This window comes from Brachionichthys hirsutus, chromosome 10, assembly GCF_040956055.1.
Source record: "Brachionichthys hirsutus isolate HB-005 chromosome 10, CSIRO-AGI_Bhir_v1, whole genome shotgun sequence".
Taxonomy (NCBI): Eukaryota; Metazoa; Chordata; class Actinopteri; order Lophiiformes; family Brachionichthyidae; genus Brachionichthys; species Brachionichthys hirsutus.
The window spans coordinates 6,484,612-6,512,467 of NC_090906.1; the positions used below are offsets into that span (position 1 = coordinate 6,484,612).

Genomic DNA, 27,856 nt, shown 5'->3' on the forward strand with positions numbered 1-27,856 from the left:
CCCCTCTTCCACCCAGCGAGCGAGGCGAGCGCACTGACTGTGGCTGCACACGAGCGGCATCTGACGCTGGTAGCGCGCAAACTTGCGTTAAGCGACAGGTTCCTTATTCCACAGCTTTTTATACTTGCAAATGAACATGTAACCTTGTAAATGTCTTTTTTTTTTTAAATGTTAACTATTGCAGGTCCAGGGTTGCAGTAGTCAGACGCATGAAAGTGGGGCAATGGCTATAGTTTTAGTAAGGATGGATGCAGTCTTTCGGGATGCGCTTACATTAATTTAATCCACTCAACCTTTTTATGCGTGACGTTGTATTTATTTTATTTTTTATTTTTTTTATTGCTGCCAAACAGGATGGGAGACTATTTGCCTTACCGGATCGCAACTGTTCCGTTCAAAGGTATGACACGCTGCAATGTGAGTGATGTACTGTATGTGTGTAAGTTAATTAGGCTGCATTAGACCGCAGGTCCACAATGTAGCCTAATAAAGTCATGGATTTTGGACGGAGATGAGCTCCACTGGATCCGTGCCTATATGGGAGACGATAAATGTCCCTAAGCTCCCAGGACAGTCGTCCTCTGGGAAATGCTTGCTTGCCTCTATTAAATGTTGATATTAATCTATGCAATGCGTGCTCCATACAGAAAGCTTTAGGTTAATCAATGTCATTATTCCTTTTGAAATTATCAGTTTATGTTGAAATTCAAGGCTATATTGATCAAGAAAAGACTGCTGTGACACATATCCAGTATAGTGCTCCATATAATATCATTTAAAATACAAAACAATAAAGTTGAACGGAGGTTTTCGTGGTTTTCCTCTTTTTAAAATTGATACTACTGTGTTTAACTTGATAATGTATTTTAAATTTGATTATACGCATTCATAAAGAGTGTGCAAAAATTATCTCTACCACAATGTTGTTCATCATGGTATCTTCATAGTATTCGGTTGTTGAAAATATCCCAAAACTGAAAAAGTAATTTTGTCTTCATCTTAATGACAGTTATTGTTCCTGATCCCTGTCATTTTATTTGGGAGAGTGACATGGTTCACTTGAGGCTGTGTAAATGTGTTGTGCTGAAATGTGGTTTTGTTTAATTATATAACACTCTTCACTTTTTAGCCTTTTGGGTGCAGTATTCAATGCTAGAGTGCAAACTGTTTGAATGCAACATAGAATATGCTCTCATTATCCCTGTAAGTGATGCCGCTGAAAGCGCTTTGTAATTTTTGACTTTTGTCTGGCAGCACTCTATAAAAATTTCAGCATGCACAGTGCACCATCTCTTACTGAATCTCAAACTCTCTCTCTCTCTTTTTTTTAAAATCCCTTTCAAATACAGGGTGACTGGGTGATGGAATAGTGATGAAGCCTAATCGGTGGGGAAATATGCTTTCCCTACTCAGGTTCTTTCTTCCTTTGCAGTTTCTTTTCTTTTTTCTGCTCCTGTATTTTCCCTCAACTCATGCCCAATTCCTGACACAACCTAGGACTGGACACGTCTTGCTGCTCTTCACCCAGCCAGTCTATAATGCCACCATCTTCGAGAACTCTCCATCAAGAACTTACACCAGGAGTGACGTCAAAATGGGAATCATTCTTGGACCACCTCGGTCTCTAGAAATAAAATATTCCATCGAGTCTGGGAACAGTGAGGGAATCTTCCACGCTGAGGAGTTTGTAATTGGGGATTTTTGTTTCCTTCGCGTACGAACTAGTGGAGGGAGTGGCCCCATATTGAATCGGGAGGTACAGAACAATTACACACTGACAGTTAAGGCATCTGCCCTCGGAGGGCTGGAGGCCTTAGCCACTCTTTATATCAAGGTCTTGGATGCCAATGATCTCCGACCTCTCTTCTCCCCGACTTCGTATTCATTCATTGTTTCTGAGAGTGCACCACTGGGCGCCAGCATAGGGCGTGTAACAGCCACAGACGCTGACATGGGCTCCAACGGGGAGTTCTACTATTTCTTTAAGGACAGAATTGATCTCTTTGCTGTTCATCCGACGAGTGGCGTCATCACCCTGACAGGTTTGCCAAGGATGGACAAACGAGACCGATTTGAGCTGGAGGTGCAAGTGGTCGACAGAGGGATGAAACTTTATGGGAATATTGGAATTAGCAGCACTGCTAAGCTGGTTCTAACTGTGAAACGGGTTAATGAGTTTCCTCCTGTTCTCAGTGTAGTTGCTGTTGCTCTATCATGGGCTGACAAGGACTCCGTTTATGCCATTGTTACCGTGGAGGACAAAGACGAGGGCGTATCTGGGGATATAGAATGGGTGTCCATTATTGAGGGTGACCCTTTGGAACAGTTTGTTGTTGATCGATCACCTGTCGGGAATGAATATAGAGTAAAAACATCAGAGCTTGTCAACTGGGATACATTCCCTTATGGCTGCAACTTAACCTTACAGGCTAAAGACAGGGGCATTCCTCCTAAGTTTTCTAACACCCAAATTGTTCACGTGTTCGTTACAAAGCCAGAACCAGTGATGGCAAAGTTCGATAAAGATGCTTATGCATTTCAGCTGAGTGAAATCGCTCCCCCAGGCACTATTGTAGAGGTGGTGAGAATCTTCCCATCTCCTCTCAGTGTCAATTACAGCTTCAGCAGCCACTTAGATTCAATGTACTTTGATATAAACCCTTTAACAGGAGTTATTGTGACCACAAGGCCGCTGACAAAGATATCCAAGGAGCTCATAGATATGGAAGTGGTTGATGTTATTAGTCGGCTGCGGACGAGGATCCAAATCACCATAGAAGACGCTAATGATAATTATCCAATGTTCAACACGTCACTTTATGATATTTCAATCAATGAGAGCTTACCTGCAGGTACTGTTGTTCTCGTTGTGTCCGCTGTGGATGCTGATAAAGGGGAGAACGGGATTGTCTCTCACACGATAAGTGGTGAACAGTCTCTTCCATTTATCATCGACAGAGATTCAGGGGAGATAAGGATCACAAGAGATTTGGACTTTGAGTCTTCTGATGATACGTATACTTTTGCAGTGCGGGCCTCTGATTGGGGTTCACCTTACAGAAGGGAGAGTGAGGTTAATGTCACCATTCGTCTGATGAATATCAATGACAACCAGCCCCTTTTTGAGATGGTTTCCTGTAGGGGAATGATAAGCCGCGATTTCCCTGTCAGCGAAACTATTGTCACCTTGTCAGCTGTGGACATAGATGAGCTAGGGATGGTGAGGTACCAGATACTGTCTGGGAACGAGTTGGACTACTTTCACTTGAATCCAGACTCTGGGGCTTTGTCAGTAAAGAGATCATTAGCAGTGACTAATTTGAAAACTGGGGTATTCAACCTAAAGGTTGTTGCGACTGATGGGGAGATCTTCTCTGAGCCCTCATTTGTGAATGTCTCTGTGGTGAGGGGAAGGATGCCACCCAAGGGGGTCAGCTGCAAGGAGACCAGGGCAGCCCAGATGTTGGTGGAAAAGATGCTCTCAAAAGTATCTTCTATTTCTCGACGAAAACCAGACCAAAGACGTTCAGATATTTTCTCTTTGAACAAACAGGCGCCGCAGTTTGAGGCGTTTCCCACTAGTATTCTAGTGAGAGAGGACCTCGCTGCTGGAGCCAGTGTATTTCAGGTGAGAGCCCGAGATGGCGATGCCGGCTTCAATGGCCGTGTTCTCTTTGCTATATCGGATGGCAATAGAGAGAGCTGCTTCAATATCAACATGGAGAACGGGTTGATAACTGTTTTGCAGCCACTAGACCGAGAGCGAATGGATCGTTACTTCCTTAATATCACCATCTACGATCAGGGCATTCCTCAAATGTCCAATTGGAGACTTCTCACCGTGATAATTGAAGATGCAAATGACAATGACCCCCAATTTTATCAGGACAGCTTCTCTGCTCTTGTTTCAGAAAACGCTGCAATCGGCATTGAAGTTGTTACCGTTAATGCATTTGATAAAGACATTGGTCAAAATGGGCAGCTCTCTTATAAAATGCTGACCGGCGTTCCTCAGTTTGGTATTGACAGTGAAACAGGAAGTGTTTTTGTTGCTACCCACTTGGACAGAGAAACCATCCCAGTGTTCACGTTAAAGATCGAAGCGAGAGACAAAGGTGAAAGAGGCACACGGAGGTCGTCTGTCACAACTCTAAGTATCATTGTGGAAGACGTGAATGACTGTGCCCCAGCATTCATCCCTAACAGCTACAGTGCTTGGGCGCCGGAGGACCTCCCCCCAGGCTCTGTGATCACCCGGGTACAGGCTCGAGACCCCGATATTGGCCCTGGTGGACAAGTCCGGTACTCTGTGATTAATAACTACAATGGCACTTTTGAGGTAAGTGATTTCTTATCTACAATGCTGCATATGCTGATTCTATTTTGTTGTTGTTGTTATTGCAGTTTTTAATTAAATTAAATCTAATGTATTGGACAGGTTGATACGGCAAGTGGAGTGTTGAGGATTAGGAAAGAACTGGACTTCGAGGAACAACAGTTTTTCAACTTGACATTAGTTTCTGAGGACAGAGGGACACCCAGTCTCATCAGCCAGACATTTGTGGAGGTCGAGGTGTGTTTACACACAAACATGAACATAAACAGATGGCTTTTCTTCTTCTATCAATTCCGAAAACATACAGGCACCAGACTTATTTTAACTTTGTGCCTCACCCTTATTGTACCATAATCTAAACCTAACCTCACCTCAACCGTAAACATAGTCCTCACACTGAAACAGCAATAACACAAGTCCCCATAAGGAAAACAGGTCTTAACTAGAATGGTGTTCCCACAACGTAAGCAATAAATGCACCTTCACACAAACATGAACGTACACAGAAATTGTATCCGAGTATATTGTAATCATAATTTTCATCCAATATGTGGTTGATTAAGGTCATGGCAATTATGTATTGGCTTTATTGTCCCTGCATTTCCTTTTTCAGCATATAAATCCTGTGGTACTGTATTTAGATTATAATTATAATTGGGCCCGAGCGCCTAACTGGTATTTAGATTATGATTATAACAAAACAATAATGATAAAATAAAATAAAATAAAATAAAAATAATAATAATAAAAGTAGAATAAGTAGTATAATCAGTTCTGTTAAAGGGACTATTTGGCGAAAATTACAGATGTAAATAAAATATTAATTATATGTCAAGAATTCATGAGTGGGTATGAATTGCTGCTAGGCCTAATGCAATGCTATTTATCCTTTAATCCATACTGTAAAATTAAGGAGAACCATTACATTTCTTCAGGTGGTGGATGTCAATGAGAATTTGTATGCACCCTACTTCCCTGACTTTGCTGTGAGGGGCTCAGTGAAGGAGAACTCTCGTGCTGGCACAAGCGTCCTCACAGTCAGCGCTAAGGATGATGACAAGGGGCGAGATGGCGCGGTGAGGTACTCTGTCAGAGAAGGCAGCGGACTGGGCACTTTCACCATCGATGAAGACACAGGTGTGACACAAAATCAATGCTGAAGCCTAATTATGTAAAGTAAAAATCAAAAGTAACGTTCAGTGCCATGCATGGAATAGTTAACACTTATATTGTATTGCTGATCAATACATATTATATGAATTCTTACATTTTCTTTACCATTGCTGAATAATTTGTCACGCTGCTTTACAGAATGCATTTTGAAATGGATCTGTATGTGTGGGAAAGAGGTGACGACTGAGTCTGTGTTTTATTGGGGACCTGAGTAGTGGGAGAACATTACTGGAATGGGGACAGCATGACAGTTACACTGGCTGGGCCTCAGGCAGCTGATCCACTGCTGTGTGAATAACATTGATCAAGGCTCTCCTGCGCTGCACCACCACCCTTTGCTAAAGCAGTGGAATCACGGTGGCGCTTATTTACGAAGTGCCTGACCCAAAAAATAAGCACGTTGCTTTCTTCAGCTGTCCTGCTGCGCCGAACCGCTGCTGCAGTTAGCCCAGAAGCTGCGTGTCACCTCCCCGGGGGGCTGAAATGAATCAAACGGCACCGGTATGGAAATCAAAGAGTCGATAGCATCTAATAGTGACTGATGCGCGGAATCCTCAATATATATTTAATTGGTTGGACTGTCTCTCTGCTGTCATCAAGAGTGTGTGTTTTATGCACTGAATTTGTCTAATTGCACAATTTTCCTCATCAAATATTAAATGATCAAAATGTGCATATTTCTACGGAGTAATTGAGAACTCTTGCGTTTTCATGAAGTCTTGTTGTAGTCTCCATCTCTGTGCTTGGCGCTATAGAGCTGTTAAACCTAAGGTCTCTACGGGTTCCAAACAAGTTCATCGTTATGCTCCTAAACGAGTCCCTCGCTCATTCAGTCAGTTTCATTCCCAGTCAAGGTACTACAGGGTACACAGCCACATTTTGTAACCAGTACTGATGCTAGTTATGAGTACTGCCTGCTAACAGTATAGTACGGTACAATGTTACCGGTGTTGTTCAGTACTAGGTATACTGCATAATATATCACAGATAGTTTTGTACTCTCAGTAGTCCTAATTTAGGGATCAAATATTACCCAGTTTCACCCATTTTTAAAAGTTAATTAATACTATTTGAATTTCTTCTTCAGTCTGAATAGCTTTAATCACGAGTTGGCCAAAATGAATCATCCCCATAATCATTGTTTTTTAATGATATTGAATACATTCTACATTTTTATCTTGTAAAACTAATTCAATGATTTATTTTATAACCAAGATTGGTAGCCATTATATTCTATTTAATTAAATGTGTTACCATAAAAATTTCCATCATTAAATGTACCTACCAATCACTATTTAATCAAACCGCAGCAGATATTTAGCCACACAGAATTCTGTTAAAAATCACACATTTTGGCAAATCGTTGAGGGAACACGTGTCAGTTGTTCTCTATCCTTCCCTTCCCTTCCCTTCCCTTCCCTTCCCTTCTCTTCTCTTCTCTTCTCTTCTCTTCTCTTCTCTTCTCTTCTCTTCTCTTCTCTTCTCTTCTCTTCTCTTCTCTTCTCTTCTCTTCTCTTCTCTTCTCTTCTCTTCTCTTCTCTTCTCTTCTCTTCTCTTCTCTTCTCTTCTCTTCTCTTCTCTTCTCTTCTCTTCTCTTCTCTTCTCTTCTCTGGTTCCTACTGTATATGACTCACACTGGAGGCCCGTGTTGACCTTTTAACTAGGCTAATTAATATTGACTGGAGAGAGAGAAAGAGAGAGAGAAAGGGGCAGAGAAACAGATGGCCAAATGAGGATAATGTATTTTGTCTGCCCTCTATGCATCTCTCTCTTTTCATATCTGTGTGCACCCTATCATGCATATGCAGTACATGGATGAATCCGAGTCTTTAGTAAGTAAAAAAAAAAAAAAAGTCTGTTAGGAGAATCAAAGCTAGCCAGAAAGTTTATTGAGTACTGCGTTTCCAGGGGAAATCAGAGTGCTTGTTAGAGCAGAAAGTGAGGGGCGAGCAGAGTGGATGTGAAGTGGAGAGAGGGAGGAAGAGGATGCAGAGGAGTCTGGAGTTACGTAGAAAGCATCAGAAGAAAATACAGCTTTCCTCATCCCAGTCCTCTTTTAGATATATCTTCTTCTTTTTTGATCATTGGTTTTTGAGCTATCACTTTTGTTCTTTTCGACATTCAGATAAGCAGACGCAGCGTTGCAACGCTTTTCGGAGCATAGAAAGCTGCGCCGTCAGGCCCGGACAGAGTCAAGCTGCTCTGTCCTCCCACCACGCATCTAGCTGCCATGTCGAATGCCTTTGCTCTGACTGCTTGTCAATCTGTGGCTCTTAGTGCCAAAACTAAGTTTGAGAAAATACTGTGTGACAGACAGTGAAACTGAATAGAAGAGACAAGGGTGAACGAGTGAAAATATGCAAAATCTATTTTTAGTTTCATTTAAACCAGCCTTTGCGTGTGCACAAATCGAGCACATTCAATTTGTGCAGCCCGTGGCCCCCACGCTGACTGTCACTCATACCTGCCGTCCGAGGCCCACTGCTCCCACATTTGATATTTAAGACCCCTGCTCAAGTGTAGAAAGGAAAGCACAAGGGCTAGCCATCAAAGAGAAGCAGGATATTCTCTGGCTTAAACCCTGAGCACTGCTACTTTTAACAAAAAAAAAAAAATACATTTGTATTCTTGTTGTCGGCTAGGAGGAAAGTACCTCCTGTAATTTGTCATTGGGCAGCTGTCAGAAGCTACTGCTCGCCTATTAGTAGGTTTTCAGACTCCAGGATTTATTGCAGTCAGGATAAAGCACACTTGAAGTTACAAAAAAAAAAAACACATTTAAAAAGTAATCTATTCTGCATTTTGTCAACACACAGAGCTATCAAGTTCTGTCTCAAAATGCACAAAAAATAAACACATGAACTTTATCATCGGCTTGAGATTATCAAGATAATTTCTCCAGAACCTGGAGAAACCGAGCCGAAGTGACAGATTGATGTAAACACAAGTAAACTGAAATTCTAGATTAGAGCAGCTGCCAAAAAACCCTTCAGTTTTTTTTGACTTCACTCTTTGAAGTGTGTGATTTTGTGGTCAGAATGGATGCTGTCAAGTGATATTTAGATTGAAATCACTGAGTCGTGTCTGACAGTCTGAAAGTTCAAAAAGCCTTTTGAAACAGCCAGCTCTGTTTTCTACGGCTCTCTCTATCAAGCTGCGCGTCGAGAGATGAGATGTGGTTTGAAAAGGACGTGGCCAAGGACGACACGGCGAGGGTGCGTTTCACCCAGCGCTTTTACTATGCATTGTGCACGCTGTGGGCAGCTGCTCAGTCGTAAACCCGACATACATGCACTTTCAGGTGATAAACGTAACACCGTGGCCTTGCAAGCTGAGAAAGCTGCAACACGGCTGCATTAAAAAGCCTCTGATCAAGGATTTCTTTTTTTTTTTAAGGTTTTATGGCTGTAACCTCCGCCCAACATATTAATATATAAATAAATATGTATTTTTTAAAGAAGAAGAGTACCGGCATTAGAATATTTCAATAATCTGCAGAAATATGATCCTGATTTCATCCTACAGAAATGATTTTTAACTGGCTTGCAGGTGTTCGGCGTGAGTCAAGGAGGACAGGCAGTGTGTTGTCCAGCCCAATGATCTAGAGAGGTTCATTTAATGCACGTTTATTTTCAGTGCAACCACATTCTGTACATAGAGTTACGCATTAGTGATGCAGCAAGCCAAGTAAACATGCTTGTTAGGATATTTTAACTATTTACCATGCAGGGCAATGAGTGGACTAATCAAGGACTCATTTCATTAGATTCAATTAAATGAGAGTCAAGATGATTTAATCTTCGTAATATGAGCGTTCCTTAAGAAACCTAGATCCTGCACAAATTGCCGGTTCGAATACTAATACCAATGTTAACACATTGTGTTTGCAAAGATGTGCTCAAGCAAACTAACCATATGCATTTTTACAATGCTTGATGGTGTGTTTCAACAATCTCCAGGTTTACTGAAACATCAATGATCCAAAGTAAATGGAGATTTGCTCCTCTTGCCTGCTGGACAACACAGGCGCTGCATTTCTGCGACATAACACCGCCTCACTTGACTCAACACTCCTCAGCATCGTGTACATTTCTGCTAATTGTTTTCCATTTTGGAATCATTTCTGCTGTGGCATAGTCTTCAGCACAACTCCCACCTTCTCATTAACTGTTTAGAACTGGAATGCTTGCACTTCCTCAATATAGCAGGGCAATAAATATGTTAAGGTCTGTAAAGCAAGCGTGTGGCAGCCATTTATTTGTTCTGTGCAGAAACGGGATATTGAATGCAAGGCATTGACCAATCAGTGGCCTGGAAAGCTGGTATTTTAGTACCTTGCTGGCTCTCCTGGGAAAAAGCTCAAAGAAAGGCGAGCTGAGTCGAGTGGATACGACACAGTGGACATTCTGTGTGTCATTTAGTTAATTTCAGGCTCATTTTGGGTGCCATTATGGATAATTTATGATGAGCCAAATCCACTCATTCCTAGACCAGGTGTTTTATGTTCTGTTTGTAGTAATGATGAATGAAAAAGATTTTGTTTTTATAATCCTGGCCTTTACTTTCATGAATCAACTGTGCGTGCCACTCATGACCTTGCCTCAGTGCTCTTGGCAAAATCCAGAAATGGCACGAATGAATCCGAAAACCTCGAGTTGGAACTCGTGTGTGTTTTTTTTATCCTGTGTGACAAAAATGTGTTATCCATTATGAGTGCACTCTTTGTCCCTCAAGAGGTCACCAAAGCTGTCAGCTGCTCATCTTCCTTAAGGCCACTAAATACACGGCAGTCAATGTGAGTGTCTGCGTGCCTGTGTGTGTGTGTGTGTGTGTGCGTGTGTGCGTGTGTCTTTATTAGCGTAGGAGGGTTCAGGGAATGTGTAGCACTAAGCAATTTGCAGGGGGAGCAGTTTGGTCAACCGTGATTAGATGTAGAGAAGCTGAAACATTGAAGGTGACTACAGCGCCGCCACTAATAGCTGTGAATGTCACTGAACCCAGGACACAAAGTTTGCACGAAACTTGTGTCCTTGCCTCTGGAAACTTAGTATTCAAAGTTTCTGCCAATGAGCAAAGAGATCATGAGATCTTTAAGGGATGTGGTCTGCAGATAACACTCACACTCACACACACACACACACACTTGATGAATATGTATTCTCAAGTGTCGGTGAAAGGAATGCATTAATCATTCTCTTTGCTCCAACAGGGGTGATTTACACCGCCGGCATCCTGGACTGTGAGACGAAAGACTCCTATTGGCTCACAGTCTGTGCCACAGATAGAGGGGCTACACCCCTGTCTGCTTCTATTGAAGTCTTCATCCAGGTACCGACTCTGCCCCCAGGTCTCACTATACAACAGATCTTATATGAAGGAGCAAGAAATACCCAAAGAAGTACTTCACCCTCATAAAAAACCCATTAGTATATAACCCTGACAATCACAAACATTCATTCAACAGGAGAGAGAGAGAGATATTTTCTTCTAACTAAATTACAGGCATTTGTCAACAGCAAAGGAACCAGAGTGTATTAGCAGTAGCATGAAGGAGTACATTTGAATCACACTACAAGATTACACAGCATCACTACCATCTCTACCATCACAGAAAATAGCATAACATTTCAGAGACCGAAAGACGCTGTAGATGGATGGACAGACAGAGAGACAGACAGACAGACAGGCAGATTGATTAAGCTTATTAATTCTAACAGACAAACATCCTTGTCAGACAAATACACATTTAATTCATCAACTCTTGCATATAAATAATTTCAGAAACAACAACCACAGTGTAATTTAGCCTGTTTACGGTTCCAACCAACGATGTGGGGATCGACGGTTGGTGAATGCTGGTGGTGCTCAGGGCACTAGATAAATGTAGCAACGCTCAGTTTGTAAGAAAGAGATGCAATCAGAGGGAATTATCTGCGCTATTTGGTATAAATTAATCCGCGGTCTCCCCATCACAGACAAAGGTCGGGGCGCTAATCATGCACAGGTGCTTCTCGTTCAGTGCCTGAACCATCCCGGCTTTTAGTGCTTTCAGCAAACATTCAATCAACACTCTGTTTACCATAAATATTCCAAATCTATGCTGTAAGAAGGAAGATTCATTTGCAGCACATTTAAAGTGTGACATTGGCGACATTTTGTGATTGATAACAGATCCACCCGGACTCAGTCCACAATGCGCTTCACAAGTTGTTGATTAATAAACATTATTACGCCTGTAGACGGATTTTTCCCAAAAACTGCATTGTTACCGTGCATGCAGGCGTGATTATGACACATTTATTGCGGCATCATATTTTAATCAGATAAACTGTTAGGATACAAAAATTGCTGTCTTTCCCCCATGCTTTTCTTTGTCCTCTCCTGTCTTTCGTCCTCAGATAGAGGACGTCAATGATAATGCTCCCCTCACCTCAGATCCCATCTACCACCCAACTGTCATGGAGAATTCGCCAAAGGATGTACCAGTCATCCGTATCCAAGCGCAGGACCCTGACCTCACTGCCACCCCCAAGCGTCTGAGTTATCGCATCACTGCCGGCAACCCACAAAATTTCTTCTATATCAACCCAAAAACAGGTGAGACTCAAAAACAGATGTGCAGCTCTAAATAATGAAAATGCATCTTAACATTGCAGTCAATGGAGCTTAAACATTTTGTTCCTCAATATCTCGGTTGATTATTGACTGGTGTTTATGGAATTTGACACAGTCGTGTAGGGTGGGGGTCTGTATCTTACCACCAAATTTCATCCGGATCGGATCCAGAATGGAGTCAGTAAAAAATCTTTAATTTTAAACATTGAAACCCACATTTACGGATTCAAAAATCTTTTACAAATACACATCAACTCTGATTCACTTTTACTTTTCATGATTGGACTTGATTTTAATTTCACACGCAGGTTCTTGTTTGTTTTTTTTATCACTTCTCAGTGATTCAGATCTTTGTGAATGTTTCTGAAATGATTTATCCATATATGTAGGAATTATTATTATTATAATAAATATTTTTTTTTAAGAAATTCATACTCTTGAATGCATAATTTGCACCGAATGCCATCTGACAACATTAAGCCTGAACATCAGTTCTGGGCTCATAGTCAGGATCCATCGAGAGCCTGTCTTGATCCAACACTTCTCAGAGTGCTCTTTAATGTACCACAAAAACCAACATAACAAAAAGAACAAACAGCACTAAAGCACATAAATTCAGATGTATCTTTGATTTAGCTGTCACGTTTGAGATTTGCCAAACTCTCTGAAGGAGCTATCTTCACAGCCTCCATTAAATAATTATAGAAGAGGTGAAATATTTATTCAGATCCTGACAACAACAAAAAATAATTCAAGACTGCGGTAGATTTTGTGTGACAAAAAGACATATTTCAGCACCAACAGAGACCTTTATTCTCATTCAAAGAAATGTCAATGCAAAGATCAAATACCAACAGTTCATATGAATATGAATATGCTAGAGGGAATGCACTGAAGATACACTGAAGATACACTTTCCCTCTAGTTGAAAAGAATTGTTCCATTTCTCTCACTTTGTAAAGACTGATCTGGAATGTTGCTAATGTCAACCTCGAGACATAATGTTTCTCATACAATCATTAACATGAATGTCTCACATTTTTTCTTGACCATATGAGTGTAAAATATATTCATAATAATAATAATAATAATCAGTCTCTGTTGTTGAGTCAGCTATGTCATGAACTCAATTGTAAAATCACAATGAGTTGTCAACGTGTGCTGTTCACACACGTAACAGCTGCATAAGTGAATCACATGTGTGACAGAGAGAATATTTGTCTGGCAGTCTAATCAAAGCGTATTAGAAAATAGTCGACGCAGACGATGCCGCTCTGTGGGCTTTCGCTGGGTTTGTATCTCTGTGGAAATCTCAACACACATCGTCTTTATTTGTGCTTATGAGAATGTTAGTGTGTGTTTGTGTGTCTCAGGGGAGTTTTTTTTTTTTTGCCATCTGAGCCCAGTCGTCTGCCTCTCTCTTGCCCTGTATTATTTTATCTGTTTGTACTTAATTACATACAGGAGGGTTCATACCGATGGATATTGTTCCATTGCATTACTGGGAAATAGTTTTTTTTATTGTTTCATTTGACATTTATTCTTATCGGTTTGACATGAAGTTGGCTTCCAGCAAATTACTGAAGCACAATAAATAACATTATTTTATTTTTTTAATATTCTGCAATTTTAGAAAGACACAGCCACAAAGAGTGAATTTGAATGCATCGTTATCACAGGTCTCACAATAACATGGGCTGGCATTGCTGCCCTGCTATTTGTGAAATGAGAAATGCACAACCAAGAGCTGCGTCCAAGAAGCACTCCTCGCTGTTATCCCAGACTTTCCGTGTAGCAGAGTGATTTCATCGGACAGATGAATAAACAAGGACCCAGTTGATTCATGAAGCGGCTGCCAGCCACACGATGACCTCAACTATTGGCAAACCCCGGCAAGTTTCAAATGATTTCGTTAAACAAGGTTTATGGCGTTCCAAAGTAATGCATTTTTCAAGTTCGGTGCCGGTCTGACAGGTCTGAGGTTCTGCAACAATTCACAGAACATGTCGGCTCAAACCTCTGAATGAGCACAGAGCGTGTAAATGTGCTATGACAGCTTACAAAAGCTGTCTTCTTGTCTCAGACAGGGTGAGAGTCCTTTGGGGCGACTACAGAACAGATGAGTGTTGACACAGGGTGTTGCCATGGTGCCGTGATGAATGTGAGACATTTCTTTTCCAATCTACAATCAGATGGTGTTTGTTTTGTTCGCTGTGATGTCAAAACATCCGTTGCACATATTTGAGTCAATAACAATGAACAAAAAGTGGGAATTTTGAACACTGAAGTTGATGCTTTTATCGCTGCAGCATTTAAAGCTGCAACAGAGCTCCTCCTCTTAAATGGCTTAGAAGGGGGCTATGAAACAATGGGAAAGGATTTTTTTTTTAGCGATTTTAAACAAGCCACTGGACCGTTTCATGCATTTTGAGCAAATATGTGGGTGTGATTTGTAATTTATTTTTACCCTTGTCCAATTCAAATGTAGGATTGGCCAACTGCAGATGTGCTGGGAGCTATAGATCAATGATTTCTATCAGCATTGGTACTCCTGCAGTGTTCGGCCGGACAAGCCCCACCTTCATCCTCCAGTCTGTCTCTGCAGCCTGTGACCGCTGCTCTAGATTTACTCCTAATATGCTTAATTGAAGTTAGCCTGCATAGCAGGCTCAAGGTGACACTCTGGCATGCATACGCATGAGCGTGTATGCACCATTAGTCTGTCCACTGATTGTTGACTAGGAATTATTTAAACATTCAAAATAATCCCACTTCACTGCAGCGCTTCATCGCACTAAAACAATCACATTATCCCAGTTCGAGCACCTGCAGTGAATTGTCACAAAACCAATGTGCTGATGATGTGTATCTTTGCATCTGTGGTTACTTTCAGACACTTCTCTTCCAAATACTAAAGGAGCATACTAATTTTCACTTATTTTTTCCGTACCTTCATACATTATTTTGTAAATCCAGGCAGGAGTCAAGTTGTGTGTTTGGAGGCTCTTAGAGATATTCAATTGTATGCAGGGAATGAAAATATAATCAGGGGTTAGATTATTGTAGATAGAATATCATATAATAGCTTGTTAAAGATTACTGCGGTTATGTTTCCTTTCTAAGAAGATTTGTGTCGTTGAACCTTCTACTATAGTTTGTTTAATTCACAAGTTAAAAGCCAGCAACTATCGAGTGATATGAATGTGTGTGTGTGTGTGTGGATCTGATGCATTACCAATAAGCAAACAATCAAAGACAGGAAAACACAAAAAAGTGAGAAAAAAACATCATGCATATGAAAAGTAGTCGTTGTCAGTGATCTCCAATTGTCAAAGTGTGTAACCGTCATCTGAATGAGCCGGTTCAGTCAAAGCTAATATCAATAGCATTGCTTTTTTCTCTCTGCCCTGGTAATAATTGGTCCACATGAATGACCCTCAGCCACAGAAGACTATATGAACTTGTTGTTTGCACGTGTTTCATGCTTTTATTTAGAAACTGGCTTGCCCCTAAATGCTAAAGACATTAAAATGCCAAACACATGTTGGTTTCAGGATTATAAATGTGAGGATTTGCTGCTTTTCTTTTTCTCTCATTGTCTTTTCTCATGTGTGACAGTAAATAAAGAGTCTTTGTCTATTGAGCTGGTTGGCTGGAGATAATAATCCATTTGAGAATGCTGCTTTGGGATCTGGGAAGTTGCGATGAGCATTTTATCCCTTTGACTTGACATTTTCTAGACAAAATGATTATCTGGTTAATTGTGAAAATAATCCATTGAGTAATCCAGAAGGAAAGTTATCATTCCACGCAGTCCTGCTATTTTGTAAAAGTTGTATTCACAATAAATCCGCTGCAACATAAGCATTTTAATAACAATGTTGTGTTTTTTTGCTCTCCAACATTGCTCTCTTACATTTTAGGGCTAATTACGACAACCACAAGGAAACTGGACAGGGAGCAACAGGCAGCACATTTCTTGGAGGTACAGAAAATCATGAACATTGTTTATGGCTTCATATTATTATTATTATTATTATTATTATTTATCTGGCCCTTCCACCTGCCACACCTGACTATTTACAGAGCCAGGGTAGAGGACAACCTTGGCAGCTCCTCAAGGCTCCATAAACAGTGATGAATGTACGTAGTTTTGGGCCTCAGGTTTAGGATTTTCTCAAAGTAATCATTCATCATTGGTTATCTTCTCGGCTCAGGACGGAAACAGGGAGGAGTGGAGTCGGTGTGCCCAGCATTCGATAAGCATGGACAGTGGGCATACAGATAGCTCTGTGATTACCGCTCCTGTTGCCTCTGCTGCTCTGCATGCAGATGAGCCCGATAATCCGAGAGGCTTCACTTCACAGCAAACTTCTACTTCCCCCAGACTGTTTTTGTTTTTTTTCCTTTACATCTTATCAAATGCTGCTTGGATCTAGGAGCACTTTGCCCTTCTGCAAAATTGACTGCAACAACGTACAGATGACCTACAATATTACAGTTTTGTGTTTTGTTCCTCTCTTGCCGATTGACTTCTGTAAACTTAATAACTCTTTTTCACTGCTTATTACAACTCGGACCTCGATAAGAACGCCCACGTATGATCACACTATAAGATGAAATCAGCAAAAAAACTTGCCTCAAACTGCAGCTAACATTTTAACACCTCCGAGGACTTTAAAATCGCGGCCCGTTTGCCTCATCACTCGCTCCTGTCCTGTCCTTTGATTTCAGTTGGAATGCCACCCAACGTTCCACCTGTTAGTCTATTCTGCCTGTTAGTAATTAACAGTCTGGTGAGCAGTCAGGCTGGCAGTAATGATGTGAAGCCTGATCTGATCCAATTGATCAGCGGTCAGACCTCTGCCTCGACAGGGATCAATAATACAAAGATTTCCTGCGAGCTCAGCCCCACATGGCAGCAGCAACCAGGCAGCGGGGAGATTGAAAATACCTTAATACATGTACAGTATATACAGAAATAGAATCCCACACAAGCAGGAACAAACATCCACTGCCCACTCGCCATGTGCTGCTGTCGTTTGTCTGCTACTCTCAGGTAGCGGTTGTAGACGGCCCGGTGACAACCCGCCAGTCCACCGTGTGGGTCATAGTCCACGTCGAGGACGAGAACGACAACCCGCCCACCTTCCCGGAGGTCACGTATCGCATCAGCCTGATTGAACGAGACCGCAACAAGCGCGGAGAACCGGTCTACCGGGTGTTCGCTTACGACCGGGACCTCGGAGCCAACGGCGACATCACTTACAGCATCATTGATGGGAATGACAGCGAAAAGTTCAGCATCGACCCCAGGACTGCTTTGGTGTTGTCGAAGAAGATGGTGACGGCGGGAAGTTACGATGTCCTCACCGTGGGTTTCATAGACCAGGCTCTTCATTCATAGCTCAAATCTTTACTTAATTGCTGAGTGATTTCTACTTGAAAACAAATCTGCTGTGTCAATCTGAATGAAATTAAATTTGTATTCAATGCGGCCCTTTCATCCATCCACTCAACCATCTTGGCTGAGTTTGTCGTTTGTTGATGTCATTGTCTTAGATAAAAGCGGAGGATGCTGGTGAGCGTCCGTTATGGTCCACCGTCAAGCTCCACGTCGAGTGGATTCGTAAACCCGTCCCTTCGCCTCTGCCCCTACTGTTCACCCAGAGATACTACAACTTCTCTGTTTTGGAGACGGCGGCTGTAGCTCAGCCGGTGGGAGTCGTCGCTGTCAGCCAGTCCAGCACCCCTGTTTGGTTCAATGTCATCGGTAAGGGCATTTACATGTGTTGCAAACTGACAGGCCAAAGGACAACCTGTACTCTGAATCTGTTTTCATTATTATTCACTAAAGGGTTTTGACAACTATTAGAAATAACAATGTCGACCGACATTATTCTTGTATTTTGTCAAATTAAAATTAGAACGGAAACTGGTATTTAAATTCAAAATGCTCTGTGAACACGAGTTAGTGCAATCCATCAAACGGCCCGTTAAGGATGGAGTATTTTGACTTTAATTGACCTGACATGTGCGTGGTGGTCCATCATGAAAATGGATTTGAGAGACAAGCCACAGCCAGCACTGAAAGTGACCTTTTTGACACCATGCAGTTGTAAAAATGAAGCGTGTGTTAATTCAAGCTGCATGATTTTCCTCAATATTTACATGGCAACTTTTATATATTTTTCAGTTTTAATTACTTTTTGAAGGTTGGCTGATTTATGGTGAATATTTTACAAATATTGTAAATGAGGAAATAGAGGAGGGTCGGCTCCAGCAGACCCGTGACCCGCAAGACGGATAAGATGCTATAGATTAGACGATTGCGATCATCTTATCTACAAGAATATGGATGGATTTTAACTTTGATATGAGAGGAGTAATTGAGCGGGGGAAAAACTTATTAATATTTCACAACATTTGCTCAAAATTCAAGAATTGATATGGAATGTTGCCAAAGTCGAATTTTTTATACTGAAGAATTTTATATTCTGAAGAAAAGTCAATTTACACTTCTTAATAATACAACTTATTGTGAAAATTATTAAAGATCACATATTGTACTTTTTTTCGACAAGGTATTGCAGTTCCCAGACACATATGAAATATATGTGCACCCACATCTTGTGCACGTTCGCCCTCTGTGACATCACAGGGGTGAGATTTCTGCCAGACGTGTTTCAGTATAGGTGATTGCAAAACTACGCAAACTATGCAGGATTCACTGGATGGTTTATTCTGCTGTTTTTGGGTTGGTAGTGACCCAAAACCACCATAATAGTGTAGAAACATGGGAAAAGTGAGTTTTTCCATAATATGTCTCCTTTAAGAGGTTGAGTTTTACAGACTGCTGTATAGATGATGTAGCCCTGTGATCAAAAGGATATCCCTGACTGCCGAAATATTAATGTCTCTTTTTTTTCTCTCTCTCTCTCCCACCATCAAGGCGGACGCCTCGCCAGAGAAATGTTCTACATTCCTCAGAACGCATGTGGGAGAAACTGCTCACTTGAAACAGGTCTTTTCAAAGCTAATTTTGCCACACCTTTTACTCTTATTCCTCAGATGTGTATAAATCTAGAAAATGTAGCATGGAGTCGCCGGACATTATTCAGCCAGAGATGGCTTTGATTGATCTGAGGTTGAAAACGAATACTCTCCTGATGCCGCACAAACAGCATTCATTTATTTTATCTCTGCTCGGGCAGGTTAGGTTCACGCGTTTCGGTCAGCCCTTTGCTTTGGAAAGTAAATGAGGATGGGATGTGACACATCAAACCTCAAACCGGAGATTGCTTAACTCGGAGAGACTGCTCCTGTTTTTAATAAAATACCAGTATATATTGTGATGCTTCTGCAGTCAGACCATGTTTTAAATAATGTAACGTTTGGCAGTTGCAGACAAACCCAGCATAGTTTTTCTTTAGACGACAAAATGGAAACGTTCCCGAATCTTGGGGAAAGAGGCGACCCTCATCTATGATGGTCACACAGTTTGTGTAAGGACAGCAGTGCATTTATAATTTAGGTTGAAATGAGCGACCTCTGCAGAGGATCAGGGCTCACCTTTCGGGATAGGTGAGGCGGTCAGTCATTCAAGGCTCAGAGTGGAGCCGCTGTGATCCTTTGAAGAGGGTACTCCCTGGATGCCTCTCTAGGGAGGTATTCTGAGCATGCCCCACTGGGAGAAGACCATACGGCAGACCCAGAATGTGCCAGAGGGATTATAATAGGATAATAAATAATAATAAAAACTGGTCTACAGCACTGCTGCTGTACGTTTCCAAAATACTGTGAAACTCTTTCAGACTCTTAAGAGTTTTAATCCAGCTGTCTGACATGCGACGCCAGAGGCTTTCAATGTTAGCGACTAGAGAAAGAAGGTGCAATCAGATTCGGGGCAGCTTCGGCCCATCCCTCGCCCATCAGTGACAATAAAACAAATGAAGGCTGTCATAACAGAGGCCATAGAGCCATTAAACAAAGTACACCTGGAATCTCCTGTCACTGTACGGAAGTGCCATCTTTTGATGCATGAGCCAGGGAGTAGTCCAATAAAGAACTATTAGGAGACTGATTTATGGCTTTTACTTGCCGAAGGTCGAACGAGTTCACAGCTGGCTTTAACACTTTCACGAGAAAATACTTGACTTACACTCAAACACAGATATGATATAGTAATTATTATAAAAGGTACAGAATTTCCACTACAGCCAAGCTTCAACAGCTTCAAAGTTGTGCATTATTGATGACTGCTGCACATTGTCTTCTCCTGACTCCCTTTACAACTTAGCCGCTCAGATTCTGTAGAATTGTTTGTTTGTAAAAGACTGGCACTTCCAAAAATACTCGAGCCTGATCTCAGGCTCTCTGGAGGTGCACAAGAAACGAAAGCTATTGCTTTTCGTTTAAAGGCTAAAGATTGCTTTTCTCGATGCTGTGAGATGGCAGTGTAATATTGACCAGCCATTCCTGCAAGCCCCCCCCCCCCCCCCCCCCCCCCACCCACCACCACCGACAAAAAAAACAAAAAGAATGTTTTGCTCAACATGCATCAGTGGTCATGTATTAAAATGGCCAATCATTATTCATATGCTGAGAAGCGCTTGAACTCCCAGATATCTCCAGAGAGACGCTGGGAAGAGATGAAGCATGGTACTGAATACCTAAGACGTATCAATTCTCTGCCTCGCCCTAATCAAACATTTAAGCTTCTAAACTGTACGATCACTGCTGCTGCTGGGGGGGGGCTGCAGGTTTTTGATCTCTGAGATGGGTTGTGTTTTGACGTGATAAGACAGATGTTTGCCTGGCTGTTAACAGCTCTAAGGCTGCCAGCGGTTCGGCGCCACAGTGCCTTTTCGTTACACTTCATTTTCTTTCACGGACCCTCCAGCTCCAGATGTGGGCACCTAGCCAAAACAATTACACAGTAATAAGTTAGTGCACCTGAGTTTAGCACGCGGCATGAATACTAAACAACTGGCAGTCGACTGTGTGTGTGTGTGTGTGATTTCAGGGAGCTTCGACATGCAGTTTGACCTTCAAGTGGGGGTGGGGACTTTAGTCGTGGCCAAGCCTCTGGATGCTGAAGTGCAGTCTGTGTATAACATGACTGTACAAGTGACAGATGGGACCAACTTTGCAACAGCACAGGTAGAGACCCACTTTGTGTTATTACACTGCAGAGCAACTTCAAAGGAAATCCTTATTGCCTCTTTAGTTGATGTTTTCTCCATTTTTCTGAAATAATCTGTTGCGCACCATGACATGTGCTTTTCACTGCTCTGTCTTTGATATTTTTTGGGCTCTTTCATGTTTTACCATCGGATTAATAGGATGAATTTTGCTAAATTAAAGGTCACATGCTTATATGAAAACACAACCTGCCCAGATGATTTTTTTTTTAGGAAACACTCAAACACATTTTAGAGAGATATAGCCGCAACTACTTTGTAAGTGAAAAACACTCGAGGCAACCCCAGCCTACGACTGCATCGTATATCCTCAAACACCAAACGAGCTCTTTGCAAAGCCTCCAAGGTTAATTTCCCCGAGCACGGTTCTACGGTTGATTTATTTTTAACAGTTTGCACTTATGGCCTCTCTGTCACTCAGGTGTTCATCCGAATACAAGACAGTAACGACAACCCCCCAGTCTTCTCACAGCCGGCCTATGATGTCAGTGTCTCGGAGGATGTGCCGGTTGACACGGAGCTATTGAGGGTTAGCGCATCAGACGTGGATGAGCGTGCCCGTTTGAGCTTCTCCATCTACGGCAGTGTGGACCCAGTCAGCATGAGGCTGTTCCGGGTCAGCCCTGGAACCGGTGCCGTCTACACCGCAGACAGGTTGGACTACGAGGCCAGAACGCAGCACATCCTCACTATTATGGTGAGTTCAAGCTGTTTGTTTCTGTGTGTATTTTTGCCGTTGAAATGAGTCTGTGCGTGTTCCCTGTGGTCACTCCCAAGCTACGCTTGTGTTTGCTTAGCGAAATACCTCTGTTTCAAGTTTGATTAGTGTATTCATCTATTTGTTAGCAGGATTACGAAAACACTACTCGATTGATTTTCATGAAACGTGGTGGATGGGTGGAGTAGACGTCAGCAGAGAAGCCCATTAGATTTTGGATTGGGTTCAGATAAAGGAACAGATCAATTTTTTTTTAATCACTTTTCTTTTGCAAGATAAGGATTTTTTCCACCATTCCCATCAGATGTTGATGAAATTTAAAAGTAGACGGATTTGGCATGTAACAAGAAAGAACCCATTACAAAGTAACAAGGCGCAAGAGTTGGTAAAGTTCCAAAAATAAACCATTGAATACAGGAAATTATGGATTTGTCAAGAATGGGAACAAATAACATTTTGGAAAGCATCTGGGCAGTGCAAAATGAAATATTGGCTCTTTTGTAAGCACTGTTATCTCTATAGGGAAACTTCTGGATAGAGCCAAGTTCTAGGTGCATCTGTAAACAGTTAAGGAATCCACTTATATATAAGTAGAAAGGCAACTTCTGCAGGGAGCAGTCTCTTTGAAAATATACTCTTTGTTTAAAACCTTACTTCTTCCATTTATCACTTCCTATAATTCCTATTCATATTCAACTCTCCTTTCACTCCAGGTCAAGGACCAGGAGCTTCCATTTAACCGTGACTTGGCTCGAGTCCTTGTGGCAGTGGAGGATGCCAATGATAACGCTCCCTACTTCACCAGCACTGTATACGATGCTGTGGCCTACGAGTCTTCTCCCACAGGCACTTCGGTACTACAAGTGACGGCCCTAGACAAAGACAACGGAGTTAACGGACAACTCACCTATACTATAGATGCAGGTGTGATGCTGTCTGAAAAGAAAAAAAAAGTGTATTTCTTGTGTTTTGAGTGTTTTGAGTGTGGTTAAAAATGTGACTGATTTTACAATGTTTTATTTGCAGCGAGCAAATTGGGTTTTCTATTTACGGGTGACAATGTCTTTGCTGCCCTCAGGTAACACAGGTGGTTTGTTTGGAATTGATAATGCCACGGGCCTTATCTTCATAGCCAGGGGCCTGGGCCTCTCCTCCGTGGGCTATTACACGCTCACTGTGCGCGTCACAGACTGTGGATTTCCTCCATTAACGGCCACAGCCTCAGCTCGCATCTCCTTGGTGCTCTCCGACTACTCCAGCCCCAAATTCTCACAGAAGGAGTATCAAGCTGAGGTAAAGAGATAGAGGGCTGCCTTTAAAGATGTGTGGGGGAGTTCTGGTAAGGGAGGGGCATATGCAGTATAAAAAAAAGATTGGAAAGTTGTAGGGAGTGATGGGTGATAAGTCGGATATGCAGTAGGTTAACTTATGAACTAAAGGAACTGTGCAGCAGCTCAGTAAAGGGAAAATGTCAACACCTTTGCATTGACAGATAATGGAGAACAGCACCGTTGGAACACATGTAACCACAGTTAATGCTCTCAGCCGCTCAGCGCTCATATATGACATCACCAGAGGCAACGAAGACCACTGCTTCTTCATCAACCATCACACTGGCGTGATCAGCACACGTAAACTGCTTGACTTTGAGGTTTGTAAATCCGTCTAAGGCAGTAGGCTTTTAAAAAGCTCAGTGTTGATGTAATATAAGCACATTCATTTTCAGATAAGCTTGTTCTCATTGGATTTCTGTGCTTTGACAGCAAACAGCGTCCTACTTTCTAGTGGTTCATGCCCTGAGCATGGCCAGAGTTGAAGCCAGCACGACTGTCATCATTCAGATCGGGGATGTCAATGATAGCCCGCCTGTCTTTCAGCAAATCAGGTACCAAAGGTCATCAATGGTCTTTGCTGTTGACCTTTGTTGAGTCATGCTGATTTTGGAAAACATGGGGTGATTTAATTATGACTCCTATTTTGTGCCCTCTTTTTTTTCTGATCAGCTACATCGGCACAATCAGTGAGGCCGCTCCAGTCAATAGTGTTGTCCTGGGAGATGATGGTAGCCCTCTAGTGATCCAGGCGACTGATAGAGACCAGAATCACAATGCCTTGTTAGCATTCCAGATCCTAGAAGAGACTGCGCGTATGTTCTTCAGCGTGGACTCCGGGACTGGATCGATTCGGTATGCAACACGTAGAAATCACACCGACTGCATTACTATTGGGGGATGCACAATGCATCTGCTTCTAAAAATATTGCAAATTATCATTTTGTGGAACAAAGAATGGGTTCCTATTCACTGGAATGTTTCTGACCTTTCAGAACCATTGCCAGTCTGGACTATGAGGCGTTCTCCGAGTTCCTCTTCCGGGTTCATGTTCGAGACAGTGGTCAGCCTCCTCGGAGCGCTGACAGCCCTGCAGAGGTGCTTGTAAAAGTAAGAACACAACACATGAGTCAGCTTTATGTAATCTAACAAACCCTCCTGACTTACTTTACCTCCTATTTGTAGACATGTTTTCATGAGTCTTTCCTGTCTTAGGTGCTAAACATCAATGACTCACCTCCGAAGTTATCACAGGACACTTATGAGACAGTCCTCCTCCTGCCAACCTACGTGGGAGTTGAGGTTCTCAGGGTGGAGGCTTACGACCCTGATATGACCTCGGACCTTGCCGTGAAAGCTGACAGCTCAATCGCCCGTCAGCTGGTTTACTCCCTGCTGAACGCCAATATAGATGATTTCTCTGTGGGTCGATACACTGGAGTTGTGACCGTCATCAATCCGAACCTCAATAAAGACCGTTACCAGTTTAATGTGAAGGTCAGAGATTTTCTTTGGTTTATGACCATCTTAGAAGAAGAAGTCTCATCACTGAAAGGCTTTAGTGAATATCTTGCCCCCGTGGGAAATTTTCAACTTGTGCAAATACACTGACCAAACGGAGGATGCAAGAGTCACATCATTTGTGTTGCGACATAAATTCATGTATTTGCAGAGTCGTTTGTTCAGTGTCTTGCAGAATATGCCAGTGTTGTCGATGCAGGTTTTTCTGCCCATGGTTCCACTCAACTTTTGTTTCAACAGAAAAGTACCGTGCATTCAACATCTAAAAGTCTACACGTCAAACCTCGGGCGTTACGTGCTCTGCGTTAGCCTGCTGTATGTCAGTTCTAATAAAATTTAAAAAAAGCGTAACCAGACCTCTCTTTGTTTTAAGGTTTGGGATGGACGTTTCACCAGCATTGCATTCGTCACAGTAGTTGTCCGAGAAGCTGTAGAAAGCGGTCTTCTCTTCACTCTTCCGCTCTACTCGGCCTCGGTCCCAGAGAACAGGCCCGCTGTCACTTTAGTGACCGTTGTCAACACCGTTGGCCAACACCTCAATGAGCCCCTGAAGTACACCCTGTTGAACCCGGGTGGTCGCTTCGTGATCCGGCCCACCTGCGGGGCAGTGCTCACCACCGGAGTGCCATTTGACCGAGAGGAACAAAGTATTTATGAGTTGGTGGTGGAGGTGAGCAGAGAAGATGAAATACTGAAGGTGGCCAGGGTGACTGTACAAGTTCAGGTGGGTGTGGACATGTGCGTGTAAAAGTGTGCAGGAAAGACTATTTTTCAGGCGCCACTACAGACCTTTCCTTTCTCCAGGTGGAAGATGTGAATGACAACGCTCCCCAGTTTGCCAACCTCCCGTACTACGCTGCGGTGCAGGTGGAAGCGGAGCCGGGATCAACTATTTTCAGGGTCTCAGCCACTGATCTGGACTATGGTCAGAACGGAGACGTCACTTATAGTTTTAAAGAGCAGCAGAGGAACTTCCAGGTGAGATCTACAACTTCCTGCTCTTAAATAGTTTTTTTTTTTTAATCAAATTCTCTGGAGTAGCAAACACATGTTCTTTTCCATCCAGGTGAACCCGGTGACGGGGGAGCTGACCTTAAAGAGAGCCTTTGGGGCTGGCTTATCTAATGCAGAGCATAAGCTGGTTCTCGTGGCCACTGATGGCGGCTTCCCCCCTCTGTCCAGTGAGGTGGAGCTGCCTGTCACTGTAGTAAACAAAGCCATGCCCGCGTTTGACAAGCCCTTCTACGGCGTCACCGTGAGAGAGGATGTGGCCGTCTCCACCTCTGTCCTATGCATCAAGGCCAGCAGCCCCGAAGGCCAGAGTGTCGTCTTCGCCATTGTGAATGGAGACCCTTCCTTCCAGTTTGACATCGGTTTTGACACAGGAATCCTCAGCGTGATTTACCCATTAGATCACGAGACTGTGCAGTACTACCGGTTGACAGTGAAGGCCACAGATACGCTAACTGGGGCCAAGTCTGAGGTCGATGTAGAGATTGTTGTGCTGGATGTGAACGACAACCCACCAGTGTTCCTGAACGTCTCATACTCATCTGTGCTGGCTGAGAACTCCATGATCGGTACAGCTGTGTTACAGGTGAGTGTGTGCGTGTGTCCCTTTGTTTATTGAATCAGTCCAATGTTTACTTGTTCCGAATGATTGTTTACAGTTGTGACTCCCTTCCTCAGAGTTGTGGGTGAATATTGGATGGCAAATAATTTATTCATGATAAGATAGTGTGACATTCCTAGAATAATTTCCCAGTGGAATCTCTTGACCTTTTTTTCTTACCTCATAGACCAGTTTTCCTATTGCACTGACGAACAGGTTCGCCAAAGACAATATTATAATACCAGAGAATTGGTGTATTGGAGTATTGCAATATTTTATTTGTTTAGCCACTTGTTCAAAAAAATGTTCGGGTATATTTTGCTAGATTTTGAATTCAGCAGGAATGAGAAATCTGTATTATGCCTTATGTACACTTGAGCTGCTCAATGGTAATCCGTACAATAGAAATGTACTTATATTTGAGTTCAAACTAATTTAATAGGATGGGTGTCTGGTTTATCAACATCAACATGTATAATGTCCATCTATTATTATTATTATACAAGTTAAATGCAAATGTTCACATTTAGTGGAAGGTTTTCTATCATGTAAGTTATTATTAAGGACTTACTAAACATTTGCCGGTAAATAAATGCATCATTGAGTGTAGAACTCATTATCTTTGCATGCACTAATTGGAAAAAAAACACACAAGATTGTGCATGAATTAAATTCAATCAGATTACGTTAATTAATTCACAGCACAGTAGAAAAAGGGTGAATTAAATCTGACCTTTGTGTGATAAAAATGACATAGTTTTGAGCGAAAGTAATTGTCAGGATTGATGCTTGAAAATGTTATAATGTAACTTAAGATGATGCCTTTTAAATGGTCTCAGTGAATGCCTAGAATTCTTTTTCTCGTTTGGATTCTATGAGCAGAGTGTAGCTAAAGCGACAAATCAGACCATCCTCTTGAAAAATGCATGATCTCGTTCACTTTGTAGGTTTTTGCCCAGGACCGAGATTCAGGGAAGAATGCAGATGTGCGTTACCAGATCTTATCTGACGTCTACAACAGCTCAGACTACTTTCAAATTGACGATAACAGTGGACTGATTTCCACGGCACATCTGCTTGACTATGAGCTCACCCAGCGCTACAACTTCATCGTTCGGGCAGTAGATAGCGGAGATCCTGCTCTCGGCAGTGATGCTCGCGTCACTGTGACCGTCACTGACACAAACGACAGCCCGCCTGATTTCAGCCAGACATTGTATGAGGCCTTTGTGAGCGAGCTGGCTCCCCGGGGGCACTTTGTGACTTGTGTTCAGGCATCAGACGCTGACATCTGTGACGCTCACAGACTGAGGTGAGAAGAAAAACACGATTACCATTTTAATTTTT

At 42.3% G+C, this 27,856-nt stretch overlaps 1 protein-coding gene across 1 annotated transcript in view; it reads left to right on the forward strand.

Annotated features, from left to right (window-relative positions):
• The first annotated feature begins 1,372 nt into the window (after window positions 1-1,372).
• The window catches only part of LOC137900463 (protocadherin Fat 3), a 52,935-nt gene continuing 26,451 nt past the window's right edge, over window positions 1,373-27,856 (forward strand). Inside the window, exons 1-22 of the mRNA XM_068744554.1 lie at window positions 1,373-4,339; window positions 4,439-4,573; window positions 5,272-5,473; window positions 10,719-10,837; window positions 11,908-12,106; window positions 16,048-16,109; window positions 17,184-17,498; window positions 17,687-17,897; window positions 19,077-19,148; window positions 21,150-21,286; window positions 21,749-22,024; window positions 22,759-22,969; window positions 23,124-23,338; window positions 23,538-23,696; window positions 23,809-23,930; window positions 24,049-24,231; window positions 24,372-24,486; window positions 24,592-24,873; window positions 25,271-25,621; window positions 25,702-25,875; window positions 25,964-26,494; window positions 27,457-27,821. Of these exons, the coding sequence (XP_068600655.1) occupies window positions 1,373-4,339; window positions 4,439-4,573; window positions 5,272-5,473; window positions 10,719-10,837; window positions 11,908-12,106; window positions 16,048-16,109; window positions 17,184-17,498; window positions 17,687-17,897; window positions 19,077-19,148; window positions 21,150-21,286; window positions 21,749-22,024; window positions 22,759-22,969; window positions 23,124-23,338; window positions 23,538-23,696; window positions 23,809-23,930; window positions 24,049-24,231; window positions 24,372-24,486; window positions 24,592-24,873; window positions 25,271-25,621; window positions 25,702-25,875; window positions 25,964-26,494; window positions 27,457-27,821 (7,403 nt within the window). The remainder of the gene's footprint in view (window positions 4,340-4,438; window positions 4,574-5,271; window positions 5,474-10,718; window positions 10,838-11,907; window positions 12,107-16,047; window positions 16,110-17,183; window positions 17,499-17,686; window positions 17,898-19,076; window positions 19,149-21,149; window positions 21,287-21,748; window positions 22,025-22,758; window positions 22,970-23,123; window positions 23,339-23,537; window positions 23,697-23,808; window positions 23,931-24,048; window positions 24,232-24,371; window positions 24,487-24,591; window positions 24,874-25,270; window positions 25,622-25,701; window positions 25,876-25,963; window positions 26,495-27,456; window positions 27,822-27,856) is intronic.